Here is a 12580-nt window from a genome sequence, read left to right as displayed (position 1 = left end):
ATTTTAATTGCCCTTTTTCTGGAGTCTAATGTGGCATTGAAAAAAAAACTTGAAACTGCAATCAACAGATTTGCAATTATTTTCATGAAATCCATACAAGTCTTAACTGCAATTTTACTAAAATGCAAATGGTACTTACTAAATATTGAATGGGCCTAAGCTTTTGATTGAAGATGTTTTACTATAAACATTGTGATCCATTTCCCGACATTTATTTGAAGAACTACCATATTGCCATCTAACAACTTGGGATATTGTGATCTAAAAGCCATAGTGTCACCTAAATACTTGACATTAATTGCCATTTTAATCACAGGTTTGGCAGATTAAATGTAAATTATTTGCAAAGAGAACTGTTGTCATTGAAAGATACCATTCTAAAAACTGTCCGTTCTTAAGGCATGACCGTCAAGCATGCCTTAGATGATGATTAAATGATGTCTCTGTAATGCTTTTATGTTGAATTCCTTTGGTTTAATCCAGTAACACTATTAATAGAGCTCTATTGAATTATCAAAATTTTAAACTGATACAAATGCACTGATAAGAAATTGAAGAAATGGAGTTAATTCTTCCCAACATTATCTTGCTATTTACCACATGCTTTCTCATTCTAGAATAATTATTACCATGTTATGAAAGCTTTAAATAACAATGTGATTGTTGTGTAATGCTTTCTTGTCGGATTTTTTAGCCTTGATGCAATCTAAATAGACGTTACTATCCTAATTTAGAGGCCATGTTAAGGACAATATTTCTTCTATGGAATGTGTTCAAATTGAAAGTATTAAAATTAGAGTGTATTGGAATGAAGAAGTATATATATACGATTTTTTTATATGTATAGCTACTATCGTAATATGTACCTGTTTTATAAATGTGATGTAGAAATGTTAATGTTTGATGACAATTATTTATTTATGATTTTATGTTTATCTTCTCAGGTGGATCAATGCAAATCATATGCCATCATGGCTCCCAGTCATCGTCCTATCCTTGAATTTGCATTCAAAAATGTGCGGACTGCAGATAATACATTTGTTGCTACTTGCAAGTTCTGTTACACTGCGACAGATGTTAAATACTCCCATAACAGCAAAGGTAATTTAGTTAGGCATTTGAGACGCCGTCACTATGATGCCTATTGTACCTATATGAATAAATATTTTAAAAAGACTTCATCAAAAACTTCAATTTTTTCTGGCATAGCTCACAAAATCTTCTCACAATTATATCCTGATGAAGCTCCATGTACCTCTTCATCAAACACTAATGATGCTGCCCCCTCTGCTACTCAGCCACTTTTACCTCAGGTGACATCTTCTGATTCACAAATTTCTACCAAGCCTGGCAAATCTTCTGAGCAAATTCTTATGTGTGAATCTCAGTGTTTGTGCTGCTCAGAACTTTTACTTGCCAAAAATTCTTTTGAAGAAAATGTCAAAGTTGCTTTAAAGAGATGTAAGCATGCAAATGATGATTGCTGCTGTTGTTGCTTCCACCTGGCTTGGTCTCCCTTTTCTTCTTCTTACTAACAAATGAAAATGTGATGCGTGGCTGATGGCCGTTGCAAAGGCCTGACCCTGAAATTCTTTTTCTCAGAGTCACCACGCCCCAAATCCAAATCCAAATCCACTTGGTCCGGTTCCTGGTTTGAGACTTTGAGTCAATACCCGCCAGTCGCCACCCTGCTTAGGTAGCTTTCGTATTGGCTCGCCTTCGTCTGGGGCATCACGGGCATGTAGGGGTGAAAGCCTACCTGCATCGCTTCAAAATCACTAAAATGTCACTCACCACTGTGTGGGGCTTGCAGAGTGGAAGAAACTATTGACCATTTTTTGATAGAATGTAGCAGCTACAGAACAGTCTTACAGAGATGATCGTCAACTAATGAGGCAGACCTTTGCACACATGACACATTGGCATTGAGATGCTGACAGTGCACGCGCTGCTTGGAGGTGAAGACATCGCAAAACGGGAGCAGCACATTATCATCGGGGCAGTAACTGTAATGCACAGTGTGACAGTGACAGCAAACTAGCAACTGCTTGGCAATGCCGATGCTGCTTACAGAAACAGAAGTATGGCTGACTATGGCATTCAGTTTCAGAATTCAGGGCATTGCCAATCATATATTAAGGTATGTAAGTACTGTAGTATTATGGAACGGTTTTGGTAGCAACAGTAACTCAGTAAGTACTATGGATATTGTTGTTTAGAAGGGGAAATTATTGCATCATATAAAGCATTGAGCGCTTGCGCTTAGCCTCTTAGTCTTAGGCATGCCGCATGTATCATGAGGTGTATTAAATAATTCAATTTAATTTAATAAAATTTAATTTATTTATACACTGTAATGACTATGATTAAATTAAATTTTAAAAATGAATAATAAATAATTATATTGTATTAAATTTATTTTAATTATTTAATACAACACATGGTATGATAATGATGGGTCATGCTGTAGAATTAAATTCTATTAAAAAATTTATAATTACAAAATTTAATTAAATTTGTAATCACTATTTCTTTAATATAAATTAATTCTAAAACTAGAATTAGCCTTGGCGGCTTGGCCCTTTGCCCTTTGGCAACCTTACGATTTGGATCTAGTGACAGCCAGGGCTGGAAAAGTCCTATTTTTTTCTGAAATATCGTGGCTCTAATATCATATAATTTCATTAGGCATGAAATCTTGTGGCTCTCATGTAATGTATTTTTGTTTGATTGAAAAAGTCGTGGTTTGCACTCAGCAAACATGTCGTTTCATAAAATTTTTAACTTCCTCAATCTGCAATACTTTGACAATCCTGCCAAAATATCCTGCACAACATAATAACATGTCAATCTTGAATGTTTCCATAAATTTTACGTAGTTGCAGTCATGTCAGCGCGGTCAGAGACAGACTGCATAATCATGTATCGGTGATCAATCACCACTTGAGTGAAGACAAATGTTAGTGTTGACTGTTTTTAGGGTAAAATTGAAGATTAGGGAATAGGGGTAACACATGCACGGGACTTTGTAAAAAGTTTGTGGCTGCCAGCTCGTAAATGGCTTTCAATGGCCAAGGTATGGAATTCACGGCTTAAAGAAATAGAATCATGGCTGGCAAATCCATAAAACTACGGCTCGAAAAATTCAGTCCTGGCTTGCCAAGTAGATATATTCCATGCCTGGCAGGCTGGAATTCTAAAATTCGTGGTTCACATAAAAAAAGCGTTCCATCTTAAAAAAAACGTTCCAGGCAACTAGAAACAGGTTTGCAGGCCGTCAGAAATCGGCTTTGGTTACGGTAGCTATGATTGTATGAACGTCAAGTCAGGCAACACAGAGAAGGTCCCATGCAAGATTGTTAATTGCACAGATGAGCAAGAGGGAACCCCTCCCCCCACAGATGAGCAACAGATGAACCCCTTTCTTTTAAATCTCCCCAAAGAAAGAAATCGCAAATGCTCAAATCAGGTGACCTCGCAGGCCACTGTAAATCACCCCTCAGAGACACCAGACGTCTGGGAAACATGCATTGTAGCGGTTCCCGGTAAGCCCGCACAAATATGCGAGACTGAATCTGTTGAGACCTTGGTCATGGAACAAATACTGAATGTGGTCAGAAGGAGTCACATTCAGGAAGGCATGAAACATGGAAAACACTAAACAATTTACTACTAACAAAACACAAAATACAAAATGGCAGATACAACAATAACTCAATGATACCTAGTCTAATTGAAACACTAGCAGTAGTGTCAGTTCAGCCCACTTGGTGGTCTGGGTAGAGTGCTCTAATGAGTGGCACACTGTGGCCTCTCAGTGTTTAGTTTCAGGCAACTACACGATAATAGAAAAGTGACAAATGGAAAAATAGTTATTAACAGCTTCTGCTGCCATATAATAACATCATACTCCAACATTAGCCAAGGCCAACTAAGTATGGTTTTAACAACCATAAATCAAGTAGTAATCATCACTAGTAGTAGTAGGAATCAAATAGGAATCATAAATCAAGTAGTAACCATCACAGGCTTTAGGTGCAAGCCAAGGAGTGATAGTTGGCAAGGCAGAACTTGACCACTGGTGCAGGGATGGAGATCAATGCTGAGTGGCTTGTGGACCAAGTCACACATACTCACATGCCACACCCAGGCATGCCACACTCACTTCACACTGCACTCAGCACCAACACTCTTACCTTATGGCAGGAAGTATGCCCAAAGGGTTGTAGCCATCTTACCATTTGCTGGTATTTCCTCTTAAAATTACCGCTAATCGCTTGGTGGCAAAAGATTTTTAAGTCAGTGCGAGGCTGTTACCATACTTACATAGTGCGACATACCTTTAAACTCGTAGAGCGTATATTTTTATTGCCATTTATTTTACAGCTTTTTCTTCTTTGTTTCGATAGAATAACGGCGAATCTGGTGGGACACATTGTTCAATCTTATTGGGACTCGCCTAGTTTACAATTCAAAAGTCCTTCTTGTTCTTCACGTGCAAATTTCTTGCTTCAATGCGTGAATTTATTGACTTATTGCAACATAGGAACAATGTTACTGCTTTGCCGAAATGTTAATTTAAACGTTTTATCTTGACTCTACGTGTATGTTGGGCCGAGTTCATTCGTCAGTATAGCTTTGAAGATTCTGCATTGAACCCGCTACCAAGCTTTATTTTTTGAGAACTAGATATCTTTCTCAATTTTCGGTGAATCGTCAGCTTTTTCAAGCCTTTGGACGTTTCTTCGGATCAAGTTCTAAAATATAAATTCTATTCTTCTTTTGTTTTTGTATTAAGCCTATTAATAAATCAAAAATAGCAATGATAACTAAAATTTGTAATAACATATGGTCTGGTGATGAGTTGAACTCCGGACTTCAATTCATGTATAGTTCATCATACTAGATAAAAAATTAAATGTTATTTGCAATTAGTAATAGAAAATTATATTTAAAAGACGTAAAATAGGTTCTTCCATGTTTTGAAACGAGAGTAAAATGCGAGTTCTCTCTTGTATAAAAAATTAATTATGTGCATATGACATTGTTGTGGATGAAAAAAAAAAATCCAAATGAATGTGGATGAAATCAAGCCCAGTCAATGGCGGGCTATAACCTCACCATCGGCAATTCATCAGCTATGGAAAGATCGGGTTCCAAAGGCCGGATCCCTTGTGAATCAAGTCACGAAAAGTACAAGAATCGGCAACAGGCCATGGGCCTTTTTCTTCAGCGCCGACACTTCTATTCTATATACCAGCGCACTACTGCCTCAATTCTGATTTGATCTGCATGAAATTTTAAATATGTTTTATTGGCAGTAATGCACCACTGCAAAATTTGTTTTATTTTCGATTATAACGAAACTTTCGAGAGATTAGACTAGGTTAAGATAAGTTCGGTCAGGATTGGTTAGGACAGGCTAATAGTTATTACATCTTAAAAATTAAGTTAAGCTTGAACTAGCCTACATCAATCTAACCTAATCTTTTGACAGTTTAGTTATAATAAAGAACTTAGCCACCAGCAGGAGCCGACGAACAGATCCAACCTAGCCATTAAGAAAGATTTCATTTCACTTTCAAAAAGTCCCGTATTTTTTAGGATTTAAATAATAGTTCTCTTTATAAACTTCAATATAATGTAACCCAGAGTTGCTGCCCAGCGTCAGCCACTCCCCTGAATAATATTCAGCTCGGGGGCAGCGGGGGGAGCTCGTCCTGACAGCGCCGTTGTTGTCCCGGCCATCGTCCCGCGTGAAGCAATTTGGTGCGCGATGAAAAGATTATTAATAAGCAAGTTATTGAGATGCTGGGACAATTTGTCCAGCTAGTCATATCACCGCTCCAAGGAGAAAGAAATAAGCCCACCATTACTTGTTGATGGTTGCGTGAGTTGCCAATAACCTCCCCTCGACGTCCAGAATGTGGCCCACTAATAATTATAACAATTGCACACTATATGGAATTCATATTATTAACATAACATTTACTATGATGAATTCAGGGCCGTGATTTGTCATATTTTAGAGTGGGTCCAAATTTCAGGTGTTTGGCATAAGGACACAATCAAGCTAGTATTGATCGTTCAGTATTGAAACTAAATCTATTCGAGTGCTTAACTCAGCGTATTCCCACATCTTGAGGCGCGTATGCCAACAAATAATTAAAATGCGCGTCAGAACAGCGCAGTTTGCCTCCTCGCGCTATTCTCTTTCAGTCTTTGCCTTTCAGTCATCATGACATGTAATGCCTCATAAATGATTAATTCTATAAAATTTTAAATGAGTAACTGAAATTACCCATTATTAAAGCTAACCGATCTGTAACTACTGAACACTAGAATTCTAGTTATAGTGATAGCAGCCTCAACTGAGTTATATTTTATAACGTCGGAGCTAGCGTCGACATCAGCATCGCTTAATTAAGCTGGTCCAAAACTTCCTTTTATCAAGCATCGTCAGTGTACGGGGAAACAAGAGGAATTTATGAGCCTGTAGAACATTATTCTGTACAAGGTCCGATGAAATCCTTTATTCGCACTACCGTCCCTGTGCGGGCCGCGTTGTCAAGTATGAAACTATTTCCCATTCACTTTGGTTAGTAAGTTCAATTGTCCTCACCCGACGCTCAGTTAAAAACGTCATCAATTCATCAAATTACCTGCACCAATCAGCTTGTCGTTATTGATGCTTCTACAAGATATACCCACCGGACCTTTTACACTGGTTAAAATTATTTGGGGGTCAATATTTTACCTCCTGCCTCGCAGTGCCACTGCCATCATAGATAAATTTGACCTGGCATAGAAGAGGGAACTGCACGTCTTTGAAACTTCCTAAATAACTTGTGGCCTACTTGCGATCTTACGACAAAGAGCACGACGTTCACTCCACCGAGATTTTTTAGTTTATTTGTTGGCTTCAGGTCTGCAGAGCACACCTCCCACTTCACTTGTTGGCTTCACTTTTGGATCAATTCACTTATACTATACTTATAGTATAAGTTCACTTATATATACTATTCACTTAAATATACCATATACTTTTAGCACCTCCACCAATCGGTGCTGCAGTAAATTGTAAAAAGAAATGTTGTATCAATTCCCCCGCGTTGTCTAGTCGCATCTCCGCCTTGCGTTTTGGTAGACACGGCCATCAGCGATGAGGAACTGACTGTGACGCTAAACATGGACCCTGCAACACATATTCAAACTCTGACAACACGAATGTTGCGACATTTTACATGTACGTCACTGCAAGATGGAACATGTTGACGAATTTTTTTCTTGTTTGGCGCTTAAATTGCTTGAAAAAGTGTGAGAATCCAACAAAATAATACTTTGCCATACTTCGTCCTCGCGAACGCGTTCTTTGTCACTGACTTGATGCTACTTATATCATTAGTTTATATCAAAGATTGTATGCTATAAGTTAATCAAGAATTTACACTTCATTGACGACATGATAAACATACAAGGCCTTTTCTTTGCTTATAAATCCCAGGCATTCTTGGCCAGTTGAACATCATCTCCTCTAGGAAACCTTGCTCAACATTTGCTAGGACATCTGGACTTGGTAGTGCAAATAACATTGTAATTGCCACAACCAGACAGTGAACTCAAAGNACTTGCCGCTGCCACCAGCAGCTGCTGCAGCTCCCCCAGCAGTGGACGACTTGCCGCTGCCACCAGCAGCTGCTGCAGCTCCCCCAGCAGTGGACGACTTGCCACTGCCACCAGCAGCTGCTGCAGCTCCCCCAGCAGTGGACGACTTGCCTCTGCTGCTCTGTAGGTGCAGCGACAGGTTAGTTTCATGAAGAATAATGCCTGCAGCTTCTTAATCATTTCAGGACAGGTTAATGCATACAAGTTAGATTTAGTGGGCTTAAAAGTCAGATAAATAATCAGAACATTTAAAAGCTCTTCTTATTTCTGTTCCGTAAATTAATTTTAATAACTGATTCAAGATAAATTTTCATGGATAATTAATCAAAGATAGAATTTTTGCACACATGTTTGAAAGAAATTACATTCTGAAACTTTGGACAATTTATGATAAGTAAATGCAGGTGTAGCGATGATTGTGTACCTCTGCAGTCCTTGGTTCCTCCTTGACATATACTTCCTCTATAAGGCAGTCCATCTTCTCGACGGCAACACTGGCGACTGAAGACGGAGCACCAAATTCCAATGCTGTGCAAGACATACATATATTGATTGGTTATTTATTAGATAGAATTTACACAAAATGTAGAGCAGGTTTTCAGCTCTACGTATTTAGGGATTCAACTTGAATCAGGAAAGGCAGAAAAATAAAATTTATAGAAGCAAAGCTCTGGTAGATCATGACACACTACAAACTATTTGAGAAAATAACTACTTATTAGCAATCAAGTTTTGAAACTCAAAACATTTATATATAAAAATTTAATTTGGTTCTTTCCCTACTTCAATAAAGTGACAACCACTTAAAGCTTTCATTGACTGCCACAGAGTAATAATGATATATTTTCCAGAAATCAATTATTACACATTAACTTCTTACGCTCTTGAAATTTAATATATGTTTCACACTTGCATATATTTAATATATGTTTCACACTTGAAGCCCACATGAACTTGTGGGCTTCAAACATCTTTTATCAATAAATTAGCAAGAAAAAATCAGAATTCAGTATTGATTAACCTAATAAAAGGAGGTCAACCACATCAAAGATTTTATGATCTCTCAGTTCAAGCTGGGAGTGCAGGCTAGACTCACCTTCAGACTTCACTTCACCAGCAGACACTCGAGCCTTGAGTGTCTGCTGTCTTGTCTCCAGCTCTCTTCTTTCTCTTCAACAATAAGCTCGTTCTGGTTTTTAAGGAATTTAATCTCATCCTTTTGTTCTTGGATCTTGCTTTTCAAAGAAAGCACTTCTAGCTGAAATTGTTGTCGTTTAATTTTTTCTGTATTAATAACTTTTTGTTGGAATTTAACAGTTTTATCCATCCTGATATTAGCCTCTTGCAGCAGCTTGACCTGTTTCTTTACCCTGATATTAGCCTCATTTTGCCGCTTGACCCTTTTCTCAGGATTTTTCACCATTATTGGCATTCTGTGTTGTGTTGACCTTATCATTTTCATGCGCTCATGGTAGATAGATTTCAGTTTGGCAATTTTAAGAGATAAATCCTGGCAATGATTTCTCAAAAGCCGCTTCCTAGTTGTGTCTTCGCATTTACAGAGTCGCCTTCCAATGCTATAAGTTCCCGGTGCTGGCCTTGGAGAGATGGTTGAGAGCTGAATGTTAGAGCCAGATGTCGGCATGAGAAGCTGGACAAATGCAGAAGGCTTGGTAGCTATTTGTGCTGCAATTTCTTCTGATGTGGGCTCAGTAGGAGTGAACACAAATGGTTGAGCAGAAGCATCAGAAGTTGGTGGCAAGGACGCATGAGAGGATGTTGATGGCTCTAATTGCACAGTACTTATCTCCATCTCAGGGTGTGAACTGCCGAGAGGCTCTTCACAAAAGACTCGTAGTTTTGCCAAAGTATCTTCTTTTAGATTTTCATTGGTATTTTTGCTGAACTTGATATACTTTTTCATGAGACTTTTTATGTAGTTCATGGACACTATCACGCCAAAGACCTTATCAATCCAAGCACATGTTGCTGTGTAGGACTTATTATGTTCTAAGCAGAACCTGATTGCATGACCTATTAGTGGTACATCTTGTACAAGGTCTGACTCTGTGGGCTGGTCATATTGGTTAAGCACTGCCCATGTTGCTCCAGTGCCAAGTCTGGTGGTTATTGACTTTCTTTTCTTGGGTGGCATGACAGGGTTCTTTCCTGTGCAAAATGAAACTGAAAACAATATGACAAAGTCAGGGTAAAGTAGAGAATGATTCAAGAGCACACTTTAGAAAATGAATAATATCGGTAGCATGTGAAGTAGCATTATAGGTAAAATATAAACATAGCAGCATATAAATTAAATAAAAATGATGTTAGTAAATTTTGTAAATGGACATCTATTTACAAGCATTGAAATACGTAATAATTCAAAAAATTTAATAGTTAATCAAAAATCAAAATAAATGATAATAGAACTAAAGAATGTTCAAAATCACTATACTAGTAGCTAAGAAAAAATTGTTTTGAAGCAGAACATGGCATTGAATGGCAATAATAATTATTAATCCTCTTTGAAAACATAAAATTTTAAATGCTAAAACTTACTGAAGAATTGATGACACTTTGCAAAGATCTCTGTCAAATTTTCAATGTTGACAAACTTCATAAGCCAACGAATGAAGAATGACAGTTATGTTACAAAATCTTTTCAAGTTTCTGCAAGAAAAAAACATATTCAGTTAATAAACAAAGCATTTTCAGCATTGACAGACCTTTAACACTGGGGTGGCCCAGTGGTTAAAGTTCATAATACCAAGATTGGAGCAGAGAGGTGAGGGTTCGATCCCAGCTCTGTGCACCAGTTTCTCATCAGAATTGACAAGGAAGTCAGGCAGTTAAGCACAGCAGAATAGGAGAAGTGAGTTGTCTATTCAAGAGTCAAGACCACAGTGCAAAATTAGATTATTTAATTTTGCTATTTTTAGGTAGCTATTTGATGGTAAGATGGTTTTCCTAGTATGGAGAGTGCCTTCTTATTTTACAGAAATAAATTGTGAAAAAACCATAGAAACAGGTGAAATTGGTCAGATTAACATTCATGGGCATTTCAGACCAATTCACGGGTGGCTTGTGCCAATTTTCCCTTCAGGCTCCTGTGATTTTTAAAGCCTATGCTATCACACCCGCAATTTTTGTGGAAAATCTGCACAATATTCCAAACTGGTATCATAACATCTTTTCATATTTCTGCCTTAACACCACAATAGCCTAATTAAATCATATCCCTCATTTTCTGTCAGCTGCCTTGTCTAAATCAATAACTTCAAAGTTATTGTAGTTAAGTTATAATTTATAATTCAAATTTTATCCAAGATATATTCATATTGCATCTCAATTTTCACTTTACTGCAACTCTGCTCTAGATTATACTATAATTCAGTAGATCTCTATGTTTAACCCTTGAAATTCCACCCAGCACTTGCCCTAGGATAGAGCTAGCATCAGGCTCAGGCGCTCAGCTAGGGCTACTCAAACTTTAGTACTAGCAGTGGAGCTACCAAGTACTGACTTAGCAATAATATTTGGCTCGTAATAATATTGAAACCTTAAATTTTAATTACACCCAAAGCTAGCCCTAGACTAACTATTAACTAGGACTGACTAGTGACTTGCATAAGGCTGCCCTGCACTAGGACTAGCCTAGAAGGCTAGTACTCACCACACAATGACACTGGGACTGACGTACGGGCGCTGGGAGCGCAGCCGTGGGTAACAAAATTGACTCGTAAACAGGCCCTGGGCCCAACGCCAACCATCAGCATGCAATATCTACAAATAGACTCAGATCAATGAGCTGTGGGTAACTCCGGCACCGGCTAACAGTAAATCTGCTTTGCACAACACAGCCACTGCTTCACAGCACCGGAGCACAACTGGCCGGAGCGCAACAGGCGGCGCAGGTTAGGTTATGACCGTTACGTTAGGAGTAGCTGTTGCAGTTGCGGTAGGGCCTGTTGCGCTCCAGCGCCGTGAACCAGTGCCTGTGACTGAACGGCGCTGTTGTGGTGGGCGCTATGTGTCGGAAGCCGTGAAGACGCCCGGCTGCGTTACGCTCGGGACGACATGGTGAGGGGTAACGTCGGGACGACGTTGCCTCTCATTGACGACATGGTGAACATACAAGGCCTTTTCTTTCCTTATAAATCCTAGGCATTCTTTGCGAGTTGAACATCATCTCCTCTAGGAAACCTTGCTCAACATTTGCTAGGACATCTGGACTTGGTAGTGCAAATAACATTTTAATTGCCACAACCAGACAGTGAACTCAAAGAAATATAATGGAAGTTAACGGTTACATCACAAAAGTTTTTCAATTTGATGGTCTGCAAACAAGATGAGGTACATTAGGCACTAGGTTATGTAGGTGTTCATGTTGCTCTCCTCATTGCAATGTTGCACGCGCGTGTAGTCGTGTACGCATCAACACATGTTGACCAACATACCAAAATGTACCTATTGTCTTCAACTTATGTTTGAAAAATGTTTTAATTGTGATAAGAATAGCATGCGTAATGTGGTATATCCCTCCTCCTCCCTGAAGGAATTTTCTTCTTCAATGAAGATATTCGAGACAAGAGGCAAGCATTCAAATTATTATTTGGAATGAAACAAGAACGTCGCGAAATTTTTAAATGAAAATAAGACGGTTTTTACATCCAATGCAATGGGGTTCTTTGCTTGACTGAGAACCAAACGCGATTATTTGCTTACATTAAACGTAGCCTAAAGTAACACGCATGCAGTGATGCCCCGCTGGTAAATGCAAGGCGTGGGCCGCTGCAGTGGAGGAGCGTCCATGGAATAGACAACGGGACCGCGACGCCGGCGACGCAGACACTTGGCAGGCGACGCAGACACTTGGCAGGCGACGCAGACACTTGGCAGGCGACGCAGACACTTG

General features: G+C 38.8%; 1 protein-coding gene across 2 annotated transcripts; it reads right to left on the bottom strand.

The window, feature by feature from the left end:
- Positions 1-7632: 7632 nt before the first annotated feature.
- On the bottom strand, positions 7633-10326 carry LOC108670756. Of its 2 annotated transcripts, none has more exons than XM_047881484.1 (4): positions 10225-10326; positions 8762-9849; positions 8090-8193; positions 7633-7786 (listed from the first exon to the last, which is right to left on the bottom strand). In XM_047881484.1, exons 1-2 carry the CDS (start codon positions 10283-10285, stop codon positions 8771-8773), a joined length of 1140 nt encoding a protein of 379 aa, XP_047737440.1. In that variant the 5' UTR covers positions 10286-10326; the 3' UTR covers positions 7633-7786; positions 8090-8193; positions 8762-8770. The 2 variants fall into 2 exon arrangements, with proteins under 2 accessions (XP_047737440.1, XP_018013737.2); XM_018158248.2 differs by having other exon boundaries at positions 8762-9834.
- Positions 10327-12580: the final 2254 nt, after the last annotated feature.

This window comes from Hyalella azteca, unplaced genomic scaffold (genome assembly GCF_000764305.2).
Source record: "Hyalella azteca isolate HAZT.00-mixed unplaced genomic scaffold, Hazt_2.0.2 contig8074, whole genome shotgun sequence".
NCBI classification, from domain to species: domain Eukaryota; kingdom Metazoa; phylum Arthropoda; class Malacostraca; order Amphipoda; family Hyalellidae; genus Hyalella; species Hyalella azteca.
The sequence above is the reverse complement of the archived record's forward strand: the minus strand, read 5'-3'. Positions and strand labels throughout refer to the sequence as shown.

Coding starts and splice junctions, on each gene's coding strand:
- LOC108670756 (XM_047881484.1), bottom strand. CDS start 10,285: ATGAAGTTTGTCAACATTGAAAATTTGACAGAGATCTTTGCAAAGTGT. Junction 9,850..10,224: donor AAAGTGTCATCAATTCTTCA/GTAAGTTTTAGC, acceptor TATTGTTTTCAG/TTTCATTTTGCACAGGAAAG.